The 24,378-nt window shown below is 34.0% G+C and overlaps 6 protein-coding genes across 7 annotated transcripts; 3 read left to right on the forward strand and 3 right to left on the reverse strand.

Annotated features, from left to right (window-relative positions):
- The first annotated feature begins 77 nt into the window (after positions 1-77).
- LOC108811836 (transcription factor TCP18-like) lies at positions 78-2,640 on the forward strand. Of its 2 annotated transcripts, XM_018583939.2 has the most exons (6): positions 78-268; positions 389-429; positions 530-1,265; positions 1,378-1,473; positions 1,775-2,208; positions 2,411-2,640. In XM_018583939.2, exons 3-6 carry the CDS (start codon positions 566-568, stop codon positions 2,489-2,491), a joined length of 1,311 nt encoding a protein of 436 aa, XP_018439441.2. In that variant the 5' UTR covers positions 78-268; positions 389-429; positions 530-565; the 3' UTR covers positions 2,492-2,640. The 2 variants fall into 2 exon arrangements, with proteins under 2 accessions (XP_018439441.2, XP_056844550.1); XM_056988570.1 differs by lacking the exon at positions 78-268 and having other exon boundaries at positions 306-1,265; positions 2,414-2,639.
- Positions 2,641-11,864: 9,224 nt separating this feature from the next.
- LOC108809250 (uncharacterized) lies at positions 11,865-12,746 on the forward strand. The gene has a single exon (XM_018581396.2). It carries the CDS (start codon positions 11,951-11,953, stop codon positions 12,533-12,535), a length of 585 nt encoding a protein of 194 aa, XP_018436898.1. The 5' UTR covers positions 11,865-11,950; the 3' UTR covers positions 12,536-12,746.
- A 1,520-nt stretch (positions 12,747-14,266) lies between these two features.
- On the reverse strand, positions 14,267-14,936 carry LOC108810980 (oleosin G-like). The gene has a single exon (XM_018583050.2). It carries the CDS (start codon positions 14,934-14,936, stop codon positions 14,442-14,444), a length of 495 nt encoding a protein of 164 aa, XP_018438552.1. The 3' UTR covers positions 14,267-14,441.
- Positions 14,937-16,707: 1,771 nt separating this feature from the next.
- Positions 16,708-17,716, reverse strand: LOC108809240 (single-stranded DNA-binding protein, mitochondrial). Its single transcript, XM_018581384.2, has 3 exons — positions 17,167-17,716; positions 16,974-17,074; positions 16,708-16,889 (listed from the first exon to the last, which is right to left on the reverse strand). The coding sequence occupies exons 1-3, from the start codon at positions 17,649-17,651 to the stop codon at positions 16,810-16,812; spliced, it is 666 nt and encodes a 221-aa protein (XP_018436886.1). The 5' UTR covers positions 17,652-17,716; the 3' UTR covers positions 16,708-16,809.
- A 523-nt stretch (positions 17,717-18,239) lies between these two features.
- Positions 18,240-19,094, forward strand: LOC108810756 (early nodulin-like protein 21). The gene is made up of 2 exons (XM_018582845.2): positions 18,240-18,538; positions 18,625-19,094. Exons 1-2 carry the CDS (start codon positions 18,349-18,351, stop codon positions 18,969-18,971), a joined length of 537 nt encoding a protein of 178 aa, XP_018438347.1. The 5' UTR covers positions 18,240-18,348; the 3' UTR covers positions 18,972-19,094.
- A 312-nt stretch (positions 19,095-19,406) lies between these two features.
- LOC108813480 (DEAD-box ATP-dependent RNA helicase 51) lies at positions 19,407-23,121 on the reverse strand. Its single transcript, XM_018586049.2, has 13 exons — positions 22,988-23,121; positions 22,246-22,619; positions 21,955-22,140; positions 21,623-21,808; positions 21,281-21,364; positions 21,087-21,128; positions 20,942-21,010; positions 20,540-20,839; positions 20,414-20,452; positions 20,226-20,330; positions 20,078-20,146; positions 19,865-19,990; positions 19,407-19,778 (listed from the first exon to the last, which is right to left on the reverse strand). The coding sequence occupies exons 2-13, from the start codon at positions 22,585-22,587 to the stop codon at positions 19,617-19,619; spliced, it is 1,710 nt and encodes a 569-aa protein (XP_018441551.2). The 5' UTR covers positions 22,588-22,619; positions 22,988-23,121; the 3' UTR covers positions 19,407-19,616.
- Between the last annotated feature and the right edge of the window lie 1,257 nt (positions 23,122-24,378).

Genomic DNA, 24,378 nt, shown 5'->3' on the forward strand with positions numbered 1-24,378 from the left:
TACACACTACTTTTTTATGCCAATAAGAAGAAAATTAAGCAAAAGTAAAGAAAATAATTCCTCTTCAAAAGAATACTCTCCTCTCAAATAGATGTTGTTCCTTCTCCATTATGATATCTCTCGGCCTCTCTCTGAGTGTCTCTATAGCTGTCTCTCTCTATAATTTATCTTTTTCTCTCTCTCTATTCTAGTTCATAGCACATAGACTTATTTAAGTACATTGCCTGTGTTGTCTTTCTCAACCATTAGTCCTTTGCTTCCGATAAAGGTACTCTCTTTCTCTCACTCCACACATTTAGACATAGATTCTCTTGAACAAAGACATATTGTACTACATCTGCCTAGTCACTATTACTGTTCTTTCTTAATTTTTTTCTTGATTTCTCAGGCTAAGGAAGAAAAGTTTTGATTGTCTTCGTCATTAGAACAGTAATCTTCTCTTTGATTTTATGCTTTCTCTCATTTTTCTCTTTTTGGTGCGTGTGAAGAAGGTTTTAGTACAAGTGTCATTCTCAAAATTTTGTTTTAGGTTTGAATTTTGTTGCTTCAAAACACCCAAAAGGACATGAACAACAACAAGACTTTCAGTACTACTAGCACCATCAATGAAGACTACATGTCATTCCCTTATAGTGACAATTATTGTTCACAACCATTACTCCCTTTTAGCCCTTCCTCTTCCATTAACGACCTCTTGATTCACTCGAACTCCAACACAGAAAACAATCATCTTGACCATCATCATCACCGATTCCTACAAGCACCTTCTCCTTTTTCTCAATTCGAATTCGTCCAGGATTTTCCCCACCTCCCCTCTTTCCTCCCACAAAACATTGGCCATAATGATAACCAACCCATCACCACCAATGACCATCATCATCATCCATCACTTCTACCCTTAAACAACACCATTGGTGAATCCCAACTGATTGAGCCCTCGGAGTCCATAACCACACACAACGAAGACTCCCAGAGAATCTCAACATCTCAAGACCCAAAAATGAAAAAAGTCAAGAAACCAAGTAGAACGGACCGGCACAGCAAGATCAAAACGGCTAAAGGGACAAGAGATCGTAGAATGAGACTCTCTCTAGATGTCGCCAAAGAATTGTTCGGCTTACAAGACATGCTTGGATTCGACAAAGCCAGCAAGACCGTTGAATGGTTGCTCACACAAGCCAAACCCGAGATCATAAAGATCGCCAACAGCCTTTCTAACCAGTTTAACCATGGCGGCTTCAGCAGCGGAGATGACTCCCAAACCAGTACGTATACATTCTTTCTAGTTTTAACTTTACTAATGTTTTCATTTTTTAATTAAAAGATTTGATCTTCTTCATGCTTAATCTGAAACTGTGAGTTTCGAAATTAACCAAGGACCGGCGTTGGGATCAGCGGAGACATCGTCTGATCTATGCGAACTTGCATCTATGTGGACAGTCGAGGATAGAGGCAGCAATACTAGCATGACCGGTACGTAACGTTAATCGCTGCCAACTTTTTACAGTTACTTAGTTTTAGTTTTCTATCAAAGAGTTATAATTTTATAAATACTTTTTTCGAAAAACAAATTATATTGATATTAAAAGTTTACAAGATGCATAAAAATATTATTTACAATTATTGATTCAAATAAAGGAAACTGAAACAATTTGATAAAGAAGTGGAAATTGTAACAAGTTTTTTTTTGTCGGAAGTCTTATAAGCTAACATATGAAATATGTTATGTCTCTTCTTTGTACTGTTTTTCATATTTATATTCATCATTTCGTAGAAAATAAGGTGGACGGGAGAACAATGAGAGGGAAGAGAAAGATGTCGCAGCGAACGCCCATTTTGAAGGAGATGTCAAAAGACGCCAGAGCCAAAGCAAGAGAGAGAGCAAAGGATAGAACAATGGAGAAGATAATGAAGAGAAGACCACAAGTAAATTCTGTAGAAGAAGTAGAAGCTCATAATCAGCGTGATGAGGTAGTAAAGAAGAATAATAATACCGATGTGAATTGGACTAATTCTTTCGAGGCGATGCCCTGCCGAGAAGATACCGAAGAACTTTGCAAGAACAATCGTTTCTCAGTTTACAACGATTTTGTGGTGAATAAAAAAGATCACATTTCGGACGAATCATATAATATGATCAGCAAATTGAATTCATCATTTCCAGTGCTTACTCACCATCGCAGCCAAGGCGTAGCTACTTTCATGGAGGTAACTTATTCTATATCTACAAGTCACATTTCATTACATACTTTTAAGATTTTTTTTTTGGGTTTCTAGTAAATTCAAGTTTTGTAGGCTACCTCAAATCCCCAAGTACCAACAGTACAGACTAGTTAAAAAACTATATAATGATATTATGTATTTGCCAAATTTCATCGATTTGTTTTTGTTTGGTTCCTTTTCCTTGTAGCAGCAGCAACAACAGGTTAGGGATGTTTATCACTTCTTGGGGAAACCAAGAGACTTCATGTACTGTGATAATATCCGTTAATTTCTCAAATTAATAATAATCTGTGTATATGTGAATCTTATGAAGCTTTTTGTTCTTCACCTTCTTGTCGCATATTAATCGATGTAAAACAATCAATGCCTTTTATATAATATTTTGTTTTAATATAGTTCGAGTGGAACCTTATATACATAGCATAAAAAAGCAATTTTGTTAATATATATGTGCGAGTTCTTCATTCCAAAATAAAATAAAAATATGTGTGTTATTACTTTGTCGACAATCATCTGTCTTCAGGGATTCAGGAATTTTGTAAAGCGGTTAAAAAGAAACTGTAAGCTACTTTCTCCGTTTTTTATTATTAAACATATTTTGGATTTATGCACATAATTCAAAAATCATTTGTTTTTATTTTTTATATAAAACGTCATTAAATATTTACATAACCCCAAATCAGTTAATAAGAAAATATATCTTATAACTAGGTGTTTTCCTGCACCATGTGCAGTAAAAAAAATTAAAATATTTTTAACAGATAAATATAAATTATATTTAATTTTTTTATTAATATTATAAATTTTCTTTTTTATCAATATTTTAATATAAATTTGATTTAACTGAACATTTAAAATTAAAATAAAAACAATTTTTTTAATTTTAATTATATTTAAGAATGTGCATGTATATATTTAAAATTAATCTTAGGTAGTTTTTTCTATCTATTTATTTTAATTAAATATATTAAATAAATAGGTTAAATTGCATAATTTTCAAAAATTAAAATTAAACAATATTTATAAAATCTGTAGACATATATAAGAAACTAATGATTTTTTACGATTTAATTTGATTTTATGATTTAATTGTTATAATTTTCTAAAAATATGTATATATTTTTGAAATATTTTTAATTTAAATGATATTTTGAAATTTGAAATGCCATAATTGAATATATTTATTTTAATGATAATTTATGAGTTATTACCATATTTTTAAAAAAAGTCTAAAATATAAATCGACAATAAATGTAATATATGAATTATTATCATATTTTAAAAAGTTTATCAAAAATATAAATTAACATTAAATATAATTGTCTATGTCATATTAATCTACAAAATATGTCATCAATTTTAGTAGCCATGTCATATTATTTTTGTGAGAATGATTGTAGAGAAGACATGTAGCAAAATCACTTATCAAATATAGTCTAGGGGATATAAACTTTCAAACAACATAGTGAAAGTTTATAAATTTTACACTGGAAACTAAAAATATTATATAATTTGAAATATTTTTCTGTAAACGTCAAAAATTAAAAACAAAAGGAGTAGTATCTTATGTTTTAATTCGCTTTCGCTTTCACTTTCTACTGATTCTCTTTCTTTTTTTTGATAAGTTTCTACTGATTCTCTTTTATGACTAATGAGTCATCTAAGTCAATTCTAGTATAGTCCATTAAGCCAAAATCAAGAACTTCAAAACCTTTCGAGGATATTAACTTAATTAAATGGAGCAACCTGTCATAACTTTATGTACAAGTGGGTTTAGGTTCACACACAAGTTCATATGTGTCTATGGATCGAAGTTATTCTGGATCGAACTACGGATAAAAAACATCCCAAAAGTACGATTATGAGACAGAAACATATATATACTTTGCAAAAAAAAAACCAGTCAAAAAAATAATATATATATACACACACACACTACAATAAGCTTGTTTCACTAATGTCCCCGTGTTCCATTTGTATGCTAATAGAATCTTTGTCCCTCACTAATATTGATAGCCTCATGGAAAATAAGTTTTTATCTGATTTGGTGCCACTTGAGATGACCTATATATAGATTATCTGTCAAACCTTTGGTTGAGTTAGTTGTAGTCCAGCGTAGAAGTTTTTAGTTATTCGTAAACATACAGCTCTGAGCAGACCACACTCACCATATGTTTGCAATAGTTTGATTTTCCTAGAGTAGCATGTGTTGTTGTGTACCTTGGTTCTCCATTTTTATTTGGTCTTCTGGTGGCTCCTATAAAACACATCCACATGAAAAAAATATCTACTAGAATTCCATCTACAACCTCATAAATTTCGTCATTTATTCAGGAATAGAATAAATACTGAAAAATATGTAAGCATCTGATACCGAGATGGTGACTGTAAATTTATAATGTTATATATATATATATACACTATATGTGAAAACACAATACATATGAGTCCTCTATAGGGTCATATCCGAAAATTGAATCAATTTGGTATAAAATCATAATTCAACTATCAATATCAGAATTCGTTTAACAGTTTCGTAAATATGTTGGGATTCACGATATGTCTGAAATGTCGTAGTTGGTAATAACAACACACATGATAGTTGCAAGGCTAATGCCAAACATAAAAGACAAAATGGGAGAAGATTTTTTTTTCTTTGAAACTTAAAGGGAGAAGAGGTAGTTTTGTGTATGGATTGTAAAGTTTGATTTAATTGTTTTTGGTCACTGGATAAATAGTACAATGGAGGAAGAGTGTACACATGAAAGGTAGGATTAGAAGAAGTCCCCAACACGATGTGTCCATTAACTTTTAGAGAGGAATATGAAACACTAAACTGTTTTAAAATGACAAAAGGGGTTAAATGGGTTAAATGAGTGACGAGACATTGTATATATATATATATATATATATTACATCAACTCGATAATTATATCTCAACTAGTCGGCCAAAAACAAAGAAAAAAAAACTAGTGGACCAAAACAAATGTCTATTTCCCAATACTGTGAAGTGGAATGCCAAACATGTAAACACAATGATAATGCAATACTTGTGTAGACACTATTCCACGGAAAATAAATTCAGAATATAATTTATCAAAAGTATTTTTGGGTTTATTTTGTACAAACATAGTGAATATGAGAATATAGTACAATGTTTATAATAAGCAAATCACTAGTAAGTTTACGTTGTTCTCAGAGGAAAGGAGAAGGAAATTTAGAGGATTATCTTAAACCTCTAGGTTGCATTATTCTCAGAGGAAAAGATGGTATAAGAAAAAATGAAAAACAAAAACAAAATTGACTATATATATGAGAATAAGAACAAAATCGAAATATACGATGAAGTGGAATTCAAAAGTTGTCAAGATGTAATAACTCTCTCGAATTCAAAAAGTTGACAAGAAAAAGAAATCTACGGAATCCGAAAATTTTAAAATAATATTACGTGGTGAAGAGTAATTAGAGAACTAACAGAAAGTAATTATTGATTAGTCATATAATTGATGCCAAAAAAAAAAAAGATTAGTCATATAATTTATCTTGTTGAATGTGGAAACGTCAAAAAGATCAATTTGGAACAATTAGAGGGGACTAATCTAAGCAGAACAAAACAAGAACCAAATGGATATGCGAGATTTTCTCTTCTCGATTCCACTCGGCAAAGCTGTAAAAAACCCTAATGATGGAGCTGCACAAACTAGAAGAAATTTCGGAACTGATGAAGGAAACAGAAAAAAAATCTAAATCTGAGTTACCAAAAAGCCCTAGATCTCGATAGCGAGAAACCAGAACTTCGACTGTTATCACCAAAAATAAATAATAACTAAAGAATCCGAACTTAGATGTACTTGTTAGAGATACAGATCTAGACGTATATATAAGAGAATGAGACCCAGAAATTGCAAAATTAATTAACCCGACATTGTGCGTTTCTCTCTCTCTCTCTCTCTTATGTATTCAAACCCTACTATAATTCAAAGCCCTAGTAAGAGAGACTGTGGCTTTGAACGATAGATACCAACCCTACAAGTAGGAGTAGAGAAAGAACTGTAGGCATCCGGCATCGATGGCGGAATTTTAGGGGTCCGGGAAATATTCTTCAATTTTTTTTTCTGTTTTTTCAAGGAAAGATTTCTATTGTTGTTTGAAGAAGTGAGTCATGAAGACCAGTCGTAGGCATTAGATGAGAAGTGGCTCATTTATTTTTCTTTTTTTTCAGTTGCCAAACAGTCATCGCATTTCTCCTTGGTGAGTGGCTCGTTAGGTTAATATAAAGCCAATCTTAAGTATCGTGTTTTTGCAAAACAAAAAAAAAAGTAATCTTCAGTAGTTTTAAACTTAACTAGATCTTGACCCGCGCTTTGGAAGCGCGGAATATTTTACGATGAAAAATTTCACTAATAACTTAACAAATATTTTGGTAATTTTTAAAAATGTGTATTTAAAATATTTTTGCATTTAAATCAGTGTTTTAAATTCAACCCGATTGTGATTATACCAGTTAATTCGGAGATCTGACAATTCAATTTAGGTTTTTAAAATATTCATATTAAAAAAAATTACTAAAACCCGAGACTAACCGATTGAACTGTTGGATGACCGATATGTAATCTAATTTGATTTAAATTGTAATAATTTCATAATTTGTAATCTTATACTCCAAATTTTAAAGTTCATTATTTTATATTTTATGAAATTATGACGTTTCTACAAAATTTTAAAAAGAAAATGATAGATATAACATAACTAAGATTAATTATTGTATTGTTTGGAAACATTGATAGTAGTATAAAAAATATATTGTTTGGAAACATTGATAGTACTATAAAGAAATAAATATATTGTTTGGAAACATAGATAGTAGTATAAAGAAAGAAACATTAATGATTTAATGTAAGTTTAACTATAAAGTATAAAAGTGTATTTAATTTAAAAACTTACAAAATAAATGTTAGGTCCAATAAAATGTTTCTGTTTTAATAAGATAGATATCTATCATAGTAATGAACACCTTACTTTGTTCACGAATCACGGTGATATTTAGCGCCATGGCATTGTTTTCATGGCTTTTATTTTCTTTTCAGCATATATTGGTTTCTTTCTAATAATTTAGTTTAATATTATTTTTTACCAGAGACTTATTTATTCTAATATTTTAAGCCCATAATCTCTTCGGATTGAAGATCACAGAAGATTATAGTAGAATTTTCCCGGTATCTGTGTTCGAGACTTTCCTTTTCTGATTCTCTATATAGTACTTGTCATTATGGTTAATACATCTTTTTTGTCTCTGCACACAAACTTTGACTTTGAACCAATTCAGTTTCTTTCTTTTTTTTCCATTTTGTAATTTTCTTTGTTTACAATTTCAATACGATTGTCATGGTTTTTTCTACAGTTACATAACAAAACACACCCAATTAATTAATAACAATTTGACATGCATTGAGGAAAAATGGAAAAAAACTTGATTGTAAATAAAATTATAAACAAAAACCGATGAAACAAATTAAATTTCCTAGAAAATAAAAACTAACAATGTTAAATCGTGCGTAAACATATAAAATATATACACAATCGTCTTCTAATTTAAACTTAAAGCTATATTTTGAATTTGTAAATTAAAAGCACCAATAATTTTAGATGCATTTTAAGCATGGTGTTAATATATTCCTTTCGTCGTTAGGAAGATTTTTTTTTTTTGCTAAAGATATTCTCAGAAGATTTTTTTCTCTAATAATTCTCAAAACAAAAATTCCTTGAATCCGCTGCAACTTCAGCATAACAGTTTTCCAATAAAATAGAAATGGATCCAAGGTAGTGAGTGGCATAATTAGTTTTGGTGGTGAATTTTGACTGGTTACAGTGATCCACTTGATAACTGATGAGCTCGAGCATAGACGACTGGTTACAACTTACAAGTCTTCATTTCTTTGGTACATCATATCACACATCTTCCTAAAGTGGGTTTCTGTTGGCCATTTAGTTCAAAATAAGAACACGATATCCAATGGCTACAATGGGTCGATATGGTAGGTATCGCACTAAAATAAACAGGCCCAAAACGTTAATCAATTTTAGATATATATGACTGTTAACGTAACCCAAAGCCCACAGATTTTATCTCGTCTGCCCCAGTGCGGGATATAAAATGAAACAATAAAGCATAATAGTCTCGGCTCCTCAGTTTGATAATTTAATTGAATTCAACATTAATTAAATTCAACATGCACTAACTGATTATTTGGATAATAATATCTTGAATAGATGTGGTTGTGTTCTCTACATGCTTAAAATATATAAAACGAGTAAACACACCAAGTTAATACACGAAGTTATAAGAAAAAATGTACCAATAAGAACACTAAAATCTGAAAATAACTATATGTGCATTGCAATGATCCAAAACGTGCACTATACGGTCAACAGTACTTGGAACCACGTAATGAGAAGATTCACATATTTGCTAATTTGGTTTCTTTTTACGTATCTAATAGAAAATTGTATTAGTTTAATACTGGTGAGCTTTGTATATACAAAATGAAGATAGTCCGAATAATCAAGCTCAAAAGTGATATAATAGTACTAGCTTTGAATTGTATGGTTTTATTTGAAGTAAACATTTTTCGTTTATAGGGGGAGGCTACCTAACACTTCTGATATCGTGCTTCCTAACTCCCCTTCAACAGCGATTCTTCTTTGTTAATTATTTGTACCAAACTATTTGAATTTAATAGTTTAACATTCTTATTCCACCAGTGTTGTTGAAAATGTTGTTATTTATGCCCCATAAACATATCGCGTTTTAGAGCTTTTGGTAATATGATAGGGGTACTACTTGTAATGACTTTGAGAAATAATAAAATAAACAGAAAACAAAACTTGATTAGTGGGTTAATAAAGAAATACAGGTCGTTCCGGTCAACTACATTTAGCGTCCCTTAATGTTCTAATTAATGGACTTTAATTAAAAGAGAGAATTGGAAAAATGAGACACTTTAAACTTTTGTTTGTCACAATAAGACTTCTCATACTTTTGGCAATTTTAGACATGTTTTACCCCTCTTTAATGAGAAAAATAGTAAATTGAATTTTAAAAATATAAAAAATATGAAAACTATTATAAACATAAGTATGACAATATATATGTTTAATTTTTTTAAAAAAAAAAATTGGAATCATATTTTATTTTATCTTCTAGCTACAGTTAGAATATTCATTCTGGTAATCTATCTATTTTATATGTTCGATTCTAAGTTTTAAACATAGATATATCAAAGGTATATACCGTAAACTAACATTTCTTCTATATTCTAGCAAAGATAGAATCGGTTACATTATAATCAAAAAGATGTATTCGGTCTACCTACAGCTTGATAATGATATATAGCCACAACTCAATGATATAGCTTGGTTATATTACGTGTCATAGCTTGTTCTGCTTTTTATCTTATATGACGCCTATAGGAAGAATACGATTCTCACCTACTATAAGATGTTCTATCTAAGTAGCATACGTATTCTAGGCAAATCGTGAAAATATGGAAATTTCTATATTAGGTTAAAAAGAAGTTTTGTTGCAAAATAGAAATATTTCTGCACAATTGAAAGTTTTAAAATTAATTTTAGGAGCAATATATACAATCAGAAAATTTTAGGACAACTTCTTGATTAGTTAAAAGTTTAAGGACCTGTTGCCATTGATGCTCTTCGACAAGCTTTTTTTCCATCTGCGACGACGAGGACTGATTCCGATATAACAGACACAGTGAAGTGAAGCAAACAACACGACGAGATTGAAGCCTTCGCATATGAGACAGAGGAGTGACATCGCGAGTTGAGTTGACGCCGTGGAAGAAGCATGGTCATAACAATTGGAAAAGAACATGACCACGAACTTGACGAGATGAAGCCAGAGACGAATCCAATCCAGCACGAAGAAGAGCATAGAGGTGAGACGCTAAAGAAGAAGATTGGAAATTTTTTTTACTTTCTGTTTTTTACTTCGTGGAAGAAGACGATAGTGTAGATTCTTTTTTCTGTTTTTACTTTTTTTAATAAAAACTTAAATTAACTATAAAATTTTAAAATCAATTAGATTAATTAAAGGGTATAATGGTATTAAAGTAAATATAAATCCTAGTTACCTAAAGAATCTTCTACAAGTTTTATTGTGACAAACTATAGATTAAAGTGTCCTATTTTCTAATTTTCCCTAATTAAAATGGCTAACCACCCACGTAAAGTGTTGGGTGTTTTTATGATACGTTAATTTTATTGAGAATCAAGTGGACTATTGGACTAAATGAGATTAGTTGTTCGTGTTGTGTTATTGTTTGACTGACACATTAAAGATCAAGTTGATGAGAACCCAATTGGCAAATTGGGTCCACTATCTTTGACCATCTCTAATAGAACACAAAAATTTACTCTATTTTATTTTAAAATAGAGTAATTAAATTATAGAGTTGGATTTGCTACAATAGTTCATTTTATAATAGAATTATTCTATAAATAAAATGAACTATTGGAGCAAATCCAACTTTATAATAGAGTTATTCTATTTTAGAATCAAATATAAAATAAATTTTTGTATATCATTGGAGATGCCCTAATCCAATCTGATCGATTTCATCTGGTTCGTGAGTGTTAAGACTTAAACACGTGTTTCGCAAAACACGTAGAGGCTAATGTAAGTCGTGAATCGTGATAATGAACTGCACTTTACAATTGTGACTAGGTTATAGATCCAACACACATTACATTAAGAACTTTACACATTTAACATAAAGACCGTACCTAACATTTATTTATTCTACATCATGCTTGTTTTCAAAAACTACCAGTTAGGAGAGATCCTAATATAACAAAATTCATAAACTTCGCTATGTATCTGGCGGTTAATTTGATGTAAACTCTATCATATGAAAACGACCTCCTCATCTAAATTTATATGTACTCCCGCATAATCTTAAAGAAAAAAAAAAAAACACTAGCTGTTGATTTGCTTCACTTATGTTTTAAATTTCTGTTTCTTAATTGAAAGAGTCCTAACTAAAAAATGCTGACGTGATTTTGTGATAAACATGGAAGGGAGAAGTTATTGCACACCGGCCAACACCTTTGAGTGGGGTTTTCACCTCACTTTAATTGCGTGGCTGACATAGTGACATTTTCCCCACCAGTAGTGCTCGTCTTGATATACATGATCAGATTCAGACGAACAAAAACTTAAACAAAATTATAATAATAATATTAATATGTAACTAGATATTACAAACATATAAAACAAAGCAAGTTTAAATACTTTTTGTTATAGAGCTACCAGTACTATTTTTCATGGAATGAATCCAAACTACCTAGAGATCGTTGATGCATGTCTCTCGCATGCTCGTTAGGTTTCATACACAAAGCATATCTAATGCAATCATCGATCTCATATATTAAGAAGTCATAATCATTCATTCATTGATATCATATTATACAAATACAATACGAGATCATTACACGAAATCAAGAAAATGTCAACACAATAAAATATGTCAACGCATGGGCTACCGGATGAGCCGGTGACCTAACACATTTTCACATTAATGGACCCTACACTAACGCGTGGGTTTATATAAGTATGCGCAAATCACCCATTTCAGACAAAAGAGAAATCACATTAAAAGTATTGAGTTTAAACCTTTTTCTTATCACCTGCCGGAGAAAACGAGGAGGCATGGAGATTTCGAGACCGGAACATGTTTCCTCGACGCACAAGCGTCTAAACGTGAGTTTCATCGTATCTCTTATGGTACTTTGTGCTAGACAAGCAAGCCGAGTCTCCAAGAAGCTTAAACTCAAGCCAACTCGGAAGTCAACTCATCTCGAGGACCATCTCGAGAGTCCGAACTCCGGCAAAAACCCCGGCGTGGGAGAAAGGTTTGGATGGAGTCCGGCGAGGGCTTTTTCGCCGATGAGAGCACGTCCAAAGGAGCTTTTTACGACTTTGAGCAACAAGGCCAAGACTATGGTTGGCCGGAAAAATAAAGCTTACGACGTCGGAGGTACACCGGCCAAGAAAAAGACGGCGGTGGAGATGGTGCTGGAGGAGGAAGAGGAGGAGTTTGGCATTTGGCAGAGAGAGATTTTGATGGGAGGCAAGTGTGAGCCGTTGGATCATTCAGGCGTGATCTACTATGATTGCAGTGGACATCAGCTAAAGGAACTGCCTCCGAGGTCGCCACGTGCCAATTTGGTGCCGGATCGCCCGACCCGTTCGTATGTCGGGTCGATGTTGAATCCGACGGGAAAGGAAATGTAAATTTAGTTTGAGAATATGATATGATTTTCTGTTTGGTGTGCTATGCGGTGAGTAGTAACTAAATTCTCTAGATGTTTCGTTCTTGAGTTCTTCGCTTGTTATTGGTAGATGATATCACAAATTTTATGCATATTGTTGTGTAATCTAAGTACGTTTGGAAAATTAAAAAGTTTAGTGAAAAATCAAATACAATAAAGGGCAAGTTTATTTATTAACCGCTCATTAACATCTAAAGGCATGCAAAAAAGAGACTATATATGGTTGGTGATTTATATATTTAAAGTTTTTCATTATGCGGTAGAAAGGCTTCAACGATGGCATTACTAGCCGTGTTGATGATTACAAAATACAAACGACAGGTATTTACTTAGACCAAATCAACGGTTAACGTCCGGCCAAATTTGGGTGTTGACTTGATGGGCGGAGGCTTTTTGTCTGGTGACTTTGATCTCGAATCTTAACACAGACAAGTCAATCCAAGAAAAAGTAGCGCTTAAAATGATTTCAACTACCTTTAGATTCTTAATTATGCCTGCTAGTATTCTTTAGTCTTTATATCCCTAGTGTCACGTTCGAGCTTATATATGGTTTTCTTTGGCGTATGAATCATCAATTAATGACTGATCACTACAACAGCTCATGAATCAACAAACCACAATCTAGGTGAAGTCTGGACGGCTAGATTTTTTGTTTCTTAGCCACCAATTCTATGAAGTGCATGCGTGAAATTTACAATTAAGATATTTTTCTTTATAAAAGTTTTGGAATCTTTTCAACCTGTCAAGCTAATATCAGTGAGCATAATTTTAGACTAATTCATGAATAAGCTTTTACCTTTCCAATTTTTATACTCATATTGTTTATTCTGTAGACGGCATACAATTTAATTCAGTCATAACATATTTGCATCCTTCTGTATTCCTTTTCTTTTTCTTTAGAATCAATCTAGCTATATTTTTTGCTGGTCAGAGTTTCAACTTAATTATAAATACAAAACAATTCAAGGATGGTCAATTTTCATGTTCAGGAGACGTATGATTAGGGTCGTAAATCATTTTAAGGAATATAAGGCTCTAGTTAATTAACTTGAGTTTTTTTCTAAAACTTTGACGAGACTGCATTTTATAATCATACAAATAATTTTCGTAATTAGAAAAGGACACAACAAGGGTCGATGGAAGATGAGAAAGATACTCCTTATATCTATCATGCACTACTTAGAAAACGCAATCTTATTATTAGATGATGACTATCAATTGTATAGTTTATGATAGTTATCATCTGGTTTATATTGTATACTCTCGTTATTCTTCAGAAAATATTATATAGCTGAAAGACATTTGAGTATTTGACCATATAGGTATATCTTAAAAAGAACGTAAATTATTCGCCAAAAGTATGGATTTTCATTTCAAGTGACGAACACCCAAAATCTCAGAGTTTGTACATAACCAGATATTAATTTTTACAAACAAAAATAAAATAACAAAATGTAATATTAGTACCATGCATGAATCGTGTTCATCCTCCATAAACAGAACCGCTAAGTTATTTTACCCGAAGTCGGGCTTGTACACAGGGAAATGAAACATTTTAATGGATCCCCTCGATCTCCATTTTTTTTCAAATGAAGTATATATATTGATATGATAAAGTTAACATACAGTGTATAGAATAAAAACAGCTGATTAAATAAATTAAAATTGATTGCTGAGAAATTTTAAAAAAATTGGCGAATCTTATTTTATTATAATTTAAGTAAAAAAATATATCATAAAACTATGGTTTTTAAAACAAAACTTTTTGTTCGTACAATTTATGAAAAGCTTAAGATAATTTGTAAATATATTTGTTTCTAATAGCGTGACCGGGCTCTGATCTTACCCTCAATACGGACCGGTTCAGGTTAAGCACCAGGGGCTGCATCTTTGGCCCTACCGTGGAAGTATCCACCGTACTCTCTAGCGTAATCTTTAACGTGCGAGGCTGTGTCATAGATCCGACCACGTGCGTAATCCATTTGATCCGATCCAGCCGGGTGCATTCCCCGGAAATAACGGTACGTCCACGATACGACAGCCACGGCTCCAACAAGAAATCCGGCGACAGTAAAGCAGCCGCCAACAAGGACAAAACCCGGAAGCCAGATCGGACCCGAGATGATGATCAACGGAAGAGCAGCAATGAAGCCGAACGCGGTGGCGGTCACGGATACACCTAGGAGGAAGGTGAGGAGCCCACCGGATATGAAGAGAGCGAGGAAACCAAAGAGATGTGAGGATGTTGGTGAATGAGATCGGAGAAGATGGAGAAGAGATGCGTAAGGACTGTTTCTTTCGGTGGTGTTGGTACCGTAGGTGGGCCAGTATTGAGACTCGCTGTTAGAGAGCGTTTCCGCCATTATAGATTAATTGTTGCTTTTGTGTGGGTGACAGAGACAGGAAAGGTTAAAAACAAATGTATGACAACAAATTCAGCTTTGAGGTGAGGGTGAGCTCTCATGCATGGTTTGCAAACACGTGGAGATTGGTCTTTGTTTCTATTGTTTTAAACTGATATTTTGGTTTAGGTTCGGTTACTTTAAACATGTATTTATTTGCCAAAAAAAAAAAGACGATGTAAAAGGGCTGGTGAAAATTGAAGAACACTAAACAAACCTCCAAGTTACAAGAAAAGACAAAAGCTACAACACCTCAGATGACAATTCGTCTGTTAAGGATCACTTATAGCCAACACCTCTAAACTTATAAGAACTTGGCTGCTGCATCTTACTATATTTTTTAAAAACAAAACTCGGCCTACAAGAAGAAGAAACAGAGACTATGATCTAGGTTGCTACATCCGAGTAAAACAAAATCAATTATATTCAATACCGTTTCTACGCATAGCAACCTCTATAATACCTAGAACCAAACCACTGACTGGATCAGTAAAAATCTTCTTCTCCAGATTAACCTCCAAAGTAGACAATTGTTATTATATAAGAATACAAGAGATGTTATTAGTTGTTGACACTAACATGAAAAAAACAAGCTAACCATCTTTGATTCTACCAACTAAAACTGCTTAAAATTCCATATTTTTCACCTTGAAGACTACACGTATATGACTCAGTCTGTAGAAAGATAGATTCGTCTACTTCTCTTTAACACATAACATCATAATTGAGAAATTATATTGAGACTCACCGGTAGAGAGCGTTTCCGCCATTTTAGAGTGATTGTTATTTTTGTGTGGGGGACAAAACAGAAAATGGTACAAATTCAGCACTGATGTAGTATTCATGCGGTTTGCAGACACATGAAGATTTGTCTTTGTTTTCATTTAGATTCGGTTAATTTTAAACATGTATTAACTCAGTTTATTTGCCCCCAAAAAAAAAGAACAATATAGAGTAAAACACTAAACACTGAGGGAGAAAGAGGGAGAAGAGAGAGAAGAGTGAGAAGAGAGAGAAAGAACGTCTGAGTTTTCTGGCCGACGTCGGCGGGCTTCCTTAGTCGCGACGTCGGTTGGATCTTTGAGTGTCCGATCCCGTTTCTCTGTTTGTTCTGTTAGCGACTCCGGTGTTTTATTCGGCTCTGTCTCCGGCGACGTACTCATCCTTCGGCGGTCGTGCGGCTTAGTTTCTGGCGTCGTCATCTTCCTTTCCGATGAAGGCGGCCGGCTTTAGCTTCCGATTACGACCTTATCGTTTAAGGTGTGATTCGGCTTTTGGTTTGGTTTAAAAGATGAAGGTGTATGTGTGTAGCCTTTGGTTTTTTCCGTTTCTGGTGTTGTTAGTGTTTGTGGTGGTCGGATGAGATCTTGGATCTCCCGATGTACGTCCTCCGACAAACTTTAAGGGTTTCTGTATGTGGCGGCTCTCTATCCCGGATGAGATCTAGACGGATTTGATTGATGCTTTCTGTAGAAGAAGCGGTTGTGGTGTGATGAGATGCGATGAAGATGCATGCTCATGGAGTGGTCCGGTGAGACGGCGTGCTTTCCGTTTTCGGTATCTCTCGACAGACGGAGGCGGCGTGGTTGGTCAAGAGCCGCGTTTTTAGGGTTTCCAGTTAGTTTTGGGCTCGGTTGTGGGCCTTGTTTTAATGCTCTATGTTATGGTTTTTGTAATTTCGTATGGGTTTGGCTTTTGGGCTTTGGTCCCTTTATAATATCAAGATGGAAAAAAAAAAAAAAGCGCAAGTGACAATTGAAGAACAATGAGCAAAACTTCAAATTACAAGAAAAGAAGAAAGCTACAACAACTCAGACAATTTGTTTGTTAAGAATCAATAATAGCCAACGCCTCTAAGCTCAGAAGAACTTGGCTGCTGCATATCACCAGCTTTTCCTAAAAACACAACTCGGCCTACATAAAGAAAGAAACAGAGATCAAAATCTAATATTTTTCCCCAATGAAGATATGTACATCTGAGTGAAACAAAATCAATACCGTTTCTACGAATAGCGACCTCTCTAATACGTCGAACCAAACCAGTGACAGGATCCGTGAAAATCTTCGTCTCCAGATTACCCTCCAAATAAACAATTGTGCTGTTGTATAAAAAACAAAAAGATTTAAATGACACAGACATGAACTCGGATTCAGTTCTAACAACGAACCTCAACATGAATAATTAACTAACCCGGGTTCAACGTTCTTTAAGACAAGATCAGCCAAGCGTTCAGGGTAAACAGAGACACGGTGCCACTGCACAGCGGAACGATTCGCATACTCTCTGGGATCCTCATTAACCAATGGTCTACGGTTATTCCTGATCCCACCTGTTCCGACAGAGAAGAGAGTAACCGTTCTCCCACTCTTGAGCTTCTTCTGAAGAGGAAGCTGCCCCACTTGCCCCACCAAAATCGCCTTGAAAATGCCGGCGTCGAGGCCGTTCTCGAGAGGACGCTCCTCCATCACGCGATCTTCTCCTCTGGAGAATCGATGGCTCGGATCTGGAGAAGCGTTGGGTTCGTGGGGCGATTCGGTGTCTGAGATGGAGGAGGAGGATGATGACTCGTCGATGTTGGTGCAGAAGGATCTGGGAGATTGGGAGAATCTGGGGTTGGGGTTGGATAGGAGAGATCGGTAGAGTCTTCTGGAAAGCGTAGCCATTGAGTTCGCCATTTTTGAGCTCGGATGTTTGGTTTCTGGGTTTAACGTCTTAAACCCTAAAGGGATCAAAGTGGAGAAGGTAATTAGAACGTTTTGGTACAAAGGGCCTATATTATTTGTAAATTCAATATTATCTACGAAAACTTTACGAAATTAAAATTACAACCCTGTTTTGAACATTTTAAAAATGGTCAACGAGAACTTTTTTTTTCTTTTTTTGTCAACGAGAACTTGCTTTTACGCACACGTTTATTTTTAGATTTTCATAGATTCCGCTACAATACGAAATTATAATTTAAATAAGTTTATGATAATCTAGTTTCAACAAATAAATTATTTCTTTTTTTTTTGTAAAATAACATTTGATATATAGATTAATCTATAGTACTTTTTTAATAGATGTAGTTATATATCCGAGAGCAAACCATGCATAGGTGCTCAATATTAAATTGATCGTAAGAATTCTTTTCGGATATTCCTCAACAATTTCCAAGTCATAATGTTTTCACAAATGTTTTGAAAAAGAGAGTAAAATACGAAGTCAAAATACATTAATTATCCCTCAAGAAGTGGACAAGACTAACAGACCTCGATGGTTTCACTCTTTTTAAACTCCAAAGCCTCAAAGCATTCACAAGCCATAAGAGCACACAGAGAGAACCCTAGAACAAAAATCAGCCCCCGTAACTTTGATTTCCAAGAACAACAAATGAGTCCATCTGAGAAGATCACTCTTGTTACTGTTCTTGTTTCATTTTATATGTTTTCATGTGTTTCAAGTACTGAACTTGAAGTTGGAGGAGAAGATGGTTGGGTCGTACCAAACTCTAACAAGTCTCACGGGGATATGTTTAACCAATGGGCTTCTCACAACCGGTTTAAAGTCGGCGACACTATCCGTAAGTATTTTTTTTATTCTTACTTTTTATCATCTTTACTTTACATATATGTTAACTTTTTGTGAGGGTTTTTTGTTTTGGTGAAGGTTTCAAATACAAGAAAGACTCAGTGTTGGTGGTGTCAGAAGACGAGTACAAGCAATGCAAGGCCACTAAACCGCAACTCTATTCCAACAACCAAGACACCGTCTTCAAACTAGACCGTCCTGGTTTGTTTTACTTCATCAGCGGTGTCTCGGGCCACTGTGAAAAGGGTCAGAAGATGATCATTAAAGTCATGGAGACCGAGTCTTCGCCAGATTCTCCTCCTCCTTCCTCACCTTCTTCTCTCCCGGGTTCAACTCACAAGAAGAGCAGTGCGTTAAAAACCGCTGTCAAGTTCACTAGTTCCTGCTTTGTGGTTCTTATTGTTTCGGTTTTGGTTTGGCATTAGGGCAGATTTTAGTTCCGGTTTAGCAATTTTTTCTCTTTTTTTTTCTGAACATCTCAATTTGTTCTCCTCAAGTTCTCAAGCAATGATTATTCCAAATAACTACAATGACCGGACCGGTCCAGGTTTCAATCAACATGCTTTCACTTTCCTTGTGGTATAATTTTTACTACTTATGTGGTTTTTCTACAGTTTTTTAATATGCAGTTTTCATACTTATTAAAAAAACATTTAAAATTTTGACAACAAATGCATTATTTTCTGTGTTTACTTATTTTTTATGATTTTTAACCAATTAAAATTTATTAAATATAAATATTTTTTTTAAAGTTAACAATTTGTCAGATTATTATGTACATTGAAAATGTAAAATATAGATATTTTAGAAACAATTTTCTTTTTACAAAAAAGATGAATCATTATGAAAGGGAGGTAGTATTTCATAACCAAATAATCTCTATAGAAAGCTGCCATTAGTTGATTAAACCATTCTTATAACAAAACAGAGAGATCTGAAGTATTGAAAGAAACATAACATCCAAACTAAAAAACCACACAGTACTGTTGAGGCAAAACTTGGTGGTGATTCATAAAACACTTTTTGATCCAACGAGAAGGAAATAATCTTTAATTTGGTCACAAGACACTTCATGCCGCTTTGGGAGTGGACTTGCCTTTGCCATAGGGAGTGTAAGGAGAGAAGCCATTGCGACCTTGCTGATTCCTCGCCTTCCTCACCTTCCCAGCTCCGCTTTCTATGTTCAGATGCACTTTTGGCGGCGATGAGAAGCAGAACGATAGAGCAACCGCCTGTGACATCATCCCAAGACAAAAATTTGATAACCAGCTTCTCTCCTAACCTTGCAAGAACAATAGTATTATTTGTGTAACAATACCTGAAGATCAAGCCGGTGAACGTTAAAGATGTCTTTCAGAGAATGTGAATTGTATGCTGCGATATAAGCTCTGTAGGCTTCCTTGGCTATCTTGTTCAGGTTATAGTCCTTGGCAACATACTTCTCCTGCAGGAAAAGAACAATAAACAATGTTCTTAGAAATGCAAAAGTCATTCACCAACAAAAAAAAAAAGACTGAATCAGAACAATTACCAGAGCAGATCTAACATTCAAAAGCTTCTTCTCATTGAACTCAAGCTCCTTTACAGGTACTTTTGCAGCCTGCGGGTTTAAGTACAAATCAGTTAAAAACAAGTAGGTTTTTAACCATAAGAAGATTCTAAAAAAACCCATCCCATACCTTAAGGTATCGAATAAACTGAAGCTCTTCAGGGATCAAGACAAGCAATGCCTTTCCCTTTGCTCCTTCTCCCCGGGCTGTTCGACCAACCCTGTGAATATATTCCTGAAAACAACATCAACATTCAACCATCAGCAATCTAACATAAAGGGATGTAGAAAAGCAGAGGAGCTAAGTATATCTCCTACCGTTGGCTTGTCTGGAGGATCATATTGTATAATCCAGTCCTACATATAACAAGATTCAACCACAATATGATTTTAGTATACTATTGACTTGTTGAGTATATAAACGCGTAATAATCAAATACGTACCACGGCAGGAATGTCGAGACCACGAGCAGCAACATCAGTACACAACAGAATACCTTTTTCTGCTTTCATAAAGTCGAAAAAGGTTTTAGTTCTTCGGTTCTGATCCAGTCCTCCATGGATGTCACAGCTGTCCACGTTGATAAGCTTCATGATTTCGGCGTGGAACTGCACCGACTTGCACGTCGAGAAGAAGACCATTATTTTCTTATTCAGGTTCTTCTTCAAAAAGGAAATTAGAAGGAGAAGTCTCTTTTCGCTCGGAACAACGCAGTAGCCTTGCTCCAATCCTTCGTTCGTCACCTAACAGTTTCAGAAAACTTATTTAAGTAAAAAATCTCAAAAGGCATGGTGGTCCTTAAATTTTTTTAATCACCAGAGTTGTGTTTCTTGTGATTGATATACCTTGCGTCTACCATCATCGACATCAACAAGAACGGGAGACGTCAATGACACCCGAGCAAGATCTTGAACCTGCAACGATTCAAAAAAGAGTACAAAAAATATTAAGTACTAATAACGACACTACCGAGGCTTAACAGGCAAATACCTTTGAAGTCTGGGTGGCAGAGAATAGTGCCGTTTGCCTAGTCTGCAGAAACATGGTAAAAACTTTAATCAGCACAAACTCCAAACCATAAGTAATGCTAAACTTTAAACAAAAAAAATCAGCAGAAATATTTGAATTTTTATTTAGTTTTCTCACTGGATTAACCTTTTAAGTAAGAGAGAGAGATAATTTACCTTTGGTAGAATTTTTAGAATCTTATTCATGTCTTCCTCAAAATTTTCTTCCAGTATCCTATCAGCTTCATCAATCACAAGGCACTGCAATGCAATTTAGAGGAACATATATAAAGACAGATATCCACTAGAATCATATACACAGCTTAAAATAGGACCAATCACATTTCAACTAATAGTATGAGTACAACCTAGGCTAATTATTATAAGCCAAACATTCAGTAGTTTTCCCTCTCTAGGCGTCAGAATGAATACAACATAAGCTGCTGAGTACAATTCATCTACTTGTCAAAAACAAGACAAGAAGATGCGCCAAATTGGAACAATGAAAAGGGACAGTACCTTTAGGTGTTTAAAGATGAAGCCCTTGGTATGTTGAAGATGGTCAAGAAGACGCCCAGGAGTTGCTATCAGCAGATTTGAACCATTCGCAATACGTTGTGCTTCCGACCTTCTGTTATTTCCACCAATAACCATGCTGACAGTCAGTGAATGATGCCTCACTAGCTCCTCCGCCACATTTTTAGTCTGAGATATCAAAAATAGTACAGTGAGAAATGGGAATGCGAGGACGCAGCAACGTACAACAACATTCACACTTTACAATTACAAGAAGAGTTACAGGACTCATCTACTTACAATGAGAGTATGGTAGATAAAGAAGGGAGTCTTACCTGAATAGCAAGCTCTCTTGTGGGGCAAATAACGATGACACCAGTCCCGTTGCGAGGGGAGAAACGCTCTTTAAAGAGCAATTCAACAGCCGGTATGAGGAAAGCGAGGGTTTTACCAGAACCCGTCCTGGCAGCACCAAGAACATCTTTGCCCTCCAGAAGTGGAGGAATCGATCCAGCTTGAATCTAAAATGATAGCAAAATGATCAAGAGACTTATAAACATGTACACAAGAGAGTGCTTAGCAAATCTGATTTAAACATGAACAAAAAGGTTCAAGATTTAACGTACTTGAGTCATGTGCTTGAAGTCCATGGCCTTGATAGCTTCGAAAGTCTGCTCAGACAGGTCAAGGGATTCAAAAGTCTCGTTAGTCATTATCCCTTTCGCCACAACCACCATCTTCTCTTCTTCTTCTTCTTCTTCTTCTTCTTCTTCTTCTTCCTTGTCTTCGGCTTTGCCTCTCCCCTGCAGCTTCTTCACTTTCTTCTCTTTGATTTCATCTGCGTTTTCCTCTACGTTGTGGGTTTCTTCTTCTACTTCCGCCTTTTGAATCTCGTTCTTCTTACCACGGTTACGCTTTCTCATCCTCTTCTTCAGCTCTCCACCGGAGTTCTTCTCCAAATCAGCCATGTCTGAGCTCTAAATCCTAATCAGTCAACTCTCTGCAGCAAAATTACATATATATATATATCAACAATCTGTGAAAGAGGGTCACTTCTAGACAGACAACAATACAAGGCCACTGAAACCAATGTTTCAACAACAAACGGATGTCCGTAAAACAGGTCATGTGTCGTAATCATTATTAGACTCTAAAAACCGTCAATTTCGATTCTCGCATCCAAAAATTGTAAATTTATAGACCAAACTAACTAAGATGCGCAAAGTTTGTAAGAGCTCGTGTATTACACAATACAACAGAAAACAAAATTAGGTTTTACGAAATCAGCAGTAGTATGATTTTCTCTGATCGATAACAGAGCTTCGGAAAGGAACTGCTACTGGAAGACTAAGCAGTAAATAAACTTACATGAAGAAAGGAAGCTACTTGAATGTTGCGACAATAGTGAAAGAGTGATACCGCGGCGGAGAGAAAGAAAAAAGGACAAAGGTTTAGGGTTTGACGACTGTTGCAACTTATAACCTTTGAGTCTTGGACTTGTTTTTTTTTTTTTTAATAAATCTTTTTTCTTTAAATTAAAAGGATAAATAATCTTAATTCCGCCCCCCTGATAAGTAGTAATGTTTCAATTCCGACCCCAAATTAAAGTTTCAAATAATTTTACCCAACGTTATTGTGGAAAAATATATCTCGGTAAAATGAATATGTGCAAAATTTTATAAATCCATAATGCTTTACGATGTGTCTTATCAAAAATTTATTCTTCCAGTAGAAAACTTTAACATGAAACTAGATTTTGACCCGCACGCCCGTGCGGGTGTATTTTCCAAAATATTGCTATTTATTTTTTATGTCAGTATTAGAGATGAGCGAAAAATCTGAATCCAAAGAATCGAACCGAACCCGACGCAAAAAATAGTATTAAACTCAAACAGAAATAGATTAAATATCTGAATTATTCAAAATTTTGGTATTTAGATAACCAAAACTGTTCCAAACCAAAGTGTTTCGGGTATCCGGATGTATTTGAAATAGATTTATATACTTATATAAATTAATTATTTTTAGATTTAATGTATATGAAAACATCTATAATATATATGATACTTTTAAGTTGGTTTAAATACTTGAAAATATATACAATAGTTAAAAGTAAATATCTAAAATAGTTAAAGTATACTCAAAACATCAAAAATACTTAAAATATTTATTAATTTTCTATCCAAATATTTAAATCAAACCAATTTATATATTAAGTTTAGATATTCTGACATATGTTATTCAAATTTATATGTAATATATTATTTTGTTTGTAGATTTTGATAAAATTAAAGTATATAATGAATTTTTAAAAATTTAAAATAATTTAAATGGGTTATTCAAACCAGAACAGAACCCGCAAAAATCTGAATTGAACCAAAATTTAGAAATATCTGAATGAGACTGAAATCTTTGAACCCGGAAACCCAAAAAGATCCGAAAGAAACTCGAATGGGTATCTGAACACTCACCTCTGGTCATTATTATATATCATATATGCCATCATATAATTAATCATATTTTATATGTTCTATCATATAAGTAATCATATAATTTCATATATATTATATTTTAAAAATTTCATGTGATAAAACCATAATTTAAATTGGTATATGAAACTGGGCTATTTGTATTTTTCTTATATATATATTTAAAAAGAATATTTAAAATAGACTTTCTAATGACTTCAGTGGCATTACAACCGTGTGAGAATTCATTTTTAATTTTTAATTTTTGTTTGTACTAAATATTAGTCGTAT

Source organism: Raphanus sativus, chromosome 6 (assembly GCF_000801105.2).
Source record: "Raphanus sativus cultivar WK10039 chromosome 6, ASM80110v3, whole genome shotgun sequence".
In the NCBI taxonomy this organism is placed as follows: Eukaryota; Viridiplantae; Streptophyta; class Magnoliopsida; order Brassicales; family Brassicaceae; genus Raphanus; species Raphanus sativus.

What these genes read in the sequence shown, in the direction of transcription:
- LOC108809250 (XM_018581396.2), top strand. Translation starts at nt 11,951, where the DNA reads ATGGAGATTTCGAGACCGGAACATGTTTCCTCGACGCACAAGCGTCTA.
- LOC108810756 (XM_018582845.2), top strand. Translation starts at nt 18,349, where the DNA reads ATGAGTCCATCTGAGAAGATCACTCTTGTTACTGTTCTTGTTTCATTT. An exon ending in TAAAGTCGGCGACACTATCC is followed by an intron (nt 18,539 to 18,624) that starts GTAAGTATTTTT and finishes GTTTTGGTGAAG; the next exon opens with GTTTCAAATACAAGAAAGAC.
- LOC108811836 (XM_018583939.2), top strand. Translation starts at nt 566, where the DNA reads ATGAACAACAACAAGACTTTCAGTACTACTAGCACCATCAATGAAGAC. An exon ending in CGGAGATGACTCCCAAACCA is followed by an intron (nt 1,266 to 1,377) that starts GTACGTATACAT and finishes AAATTAACCAAG; the next exon opens with GACCGGCGTTGGGATCAGCG. An exon ending in CAGCAATACTAGCATGACCG is followed by an intron (nt 1,474 to 1,774) that starts GTACGTAACGTT and finishes ATCATTTCGTAG; the next exon opens with AAAATAAGGTGGACGGGAGA.
- LOC108813480 (XM_018586049.2), bottom strand. Translation starts at nt 22,587, where the DNA reads ATGGCTGATTTGGAGAAGAACTCCGGTGGAGAGCTGAAGAAGAGGATG. An exon ending in CTGCCACCCAGACTTCAAAG is followed by an intron (nt 21,011 to 21,086) that starts GTATTTGCCTGT and finishes GAATCGTTGCAG; the next exon opens with GTTCAAGATCTTGCTCGGGT. An exon ending in TGAATGTTAGATCTGCTCTG is followed by an intron (nt 19,991 to 20,077) that starts GTAATTGTTCTG and finishes CTTTTCCTGCAG; the next exon opens with GAGAAGTATGTTGCCAAGGA.
- LOC108810980 (XM_018583050.2), bottom strand. Translation starts at nt 14,936, where the DNA reads ATGGCGGAAACGCTCTCTAACAGCGAGTCTCAATACTGGCCCACCTAC.
- LOC108809240 (XM_018581384.2), bottom strand. Translation starts at nt 17,651, where the DNA reads ATGGCGAACTCAATGGCTACGCTTTCCAGAAGACTCTACCGATCTCTC. An exon ending in TTAAAGAACGTTGAACCCGG is followed by an intron (nt 17,075 to 17,166) that starts GTTAGTTAATTA and finishes TTTATACAACAG; the next exon opens with CACAATTGTTTATTTGGAGG. An exon ending in GGTCGCTATTCGTAGAAACG is followed by an intron (nt 16,890 to 16,973) that starts GTATTGATTTTG and finishes TTCTTTATGTAG; the next exon opens with GCCGAGTTGTGTTTTTAGGA.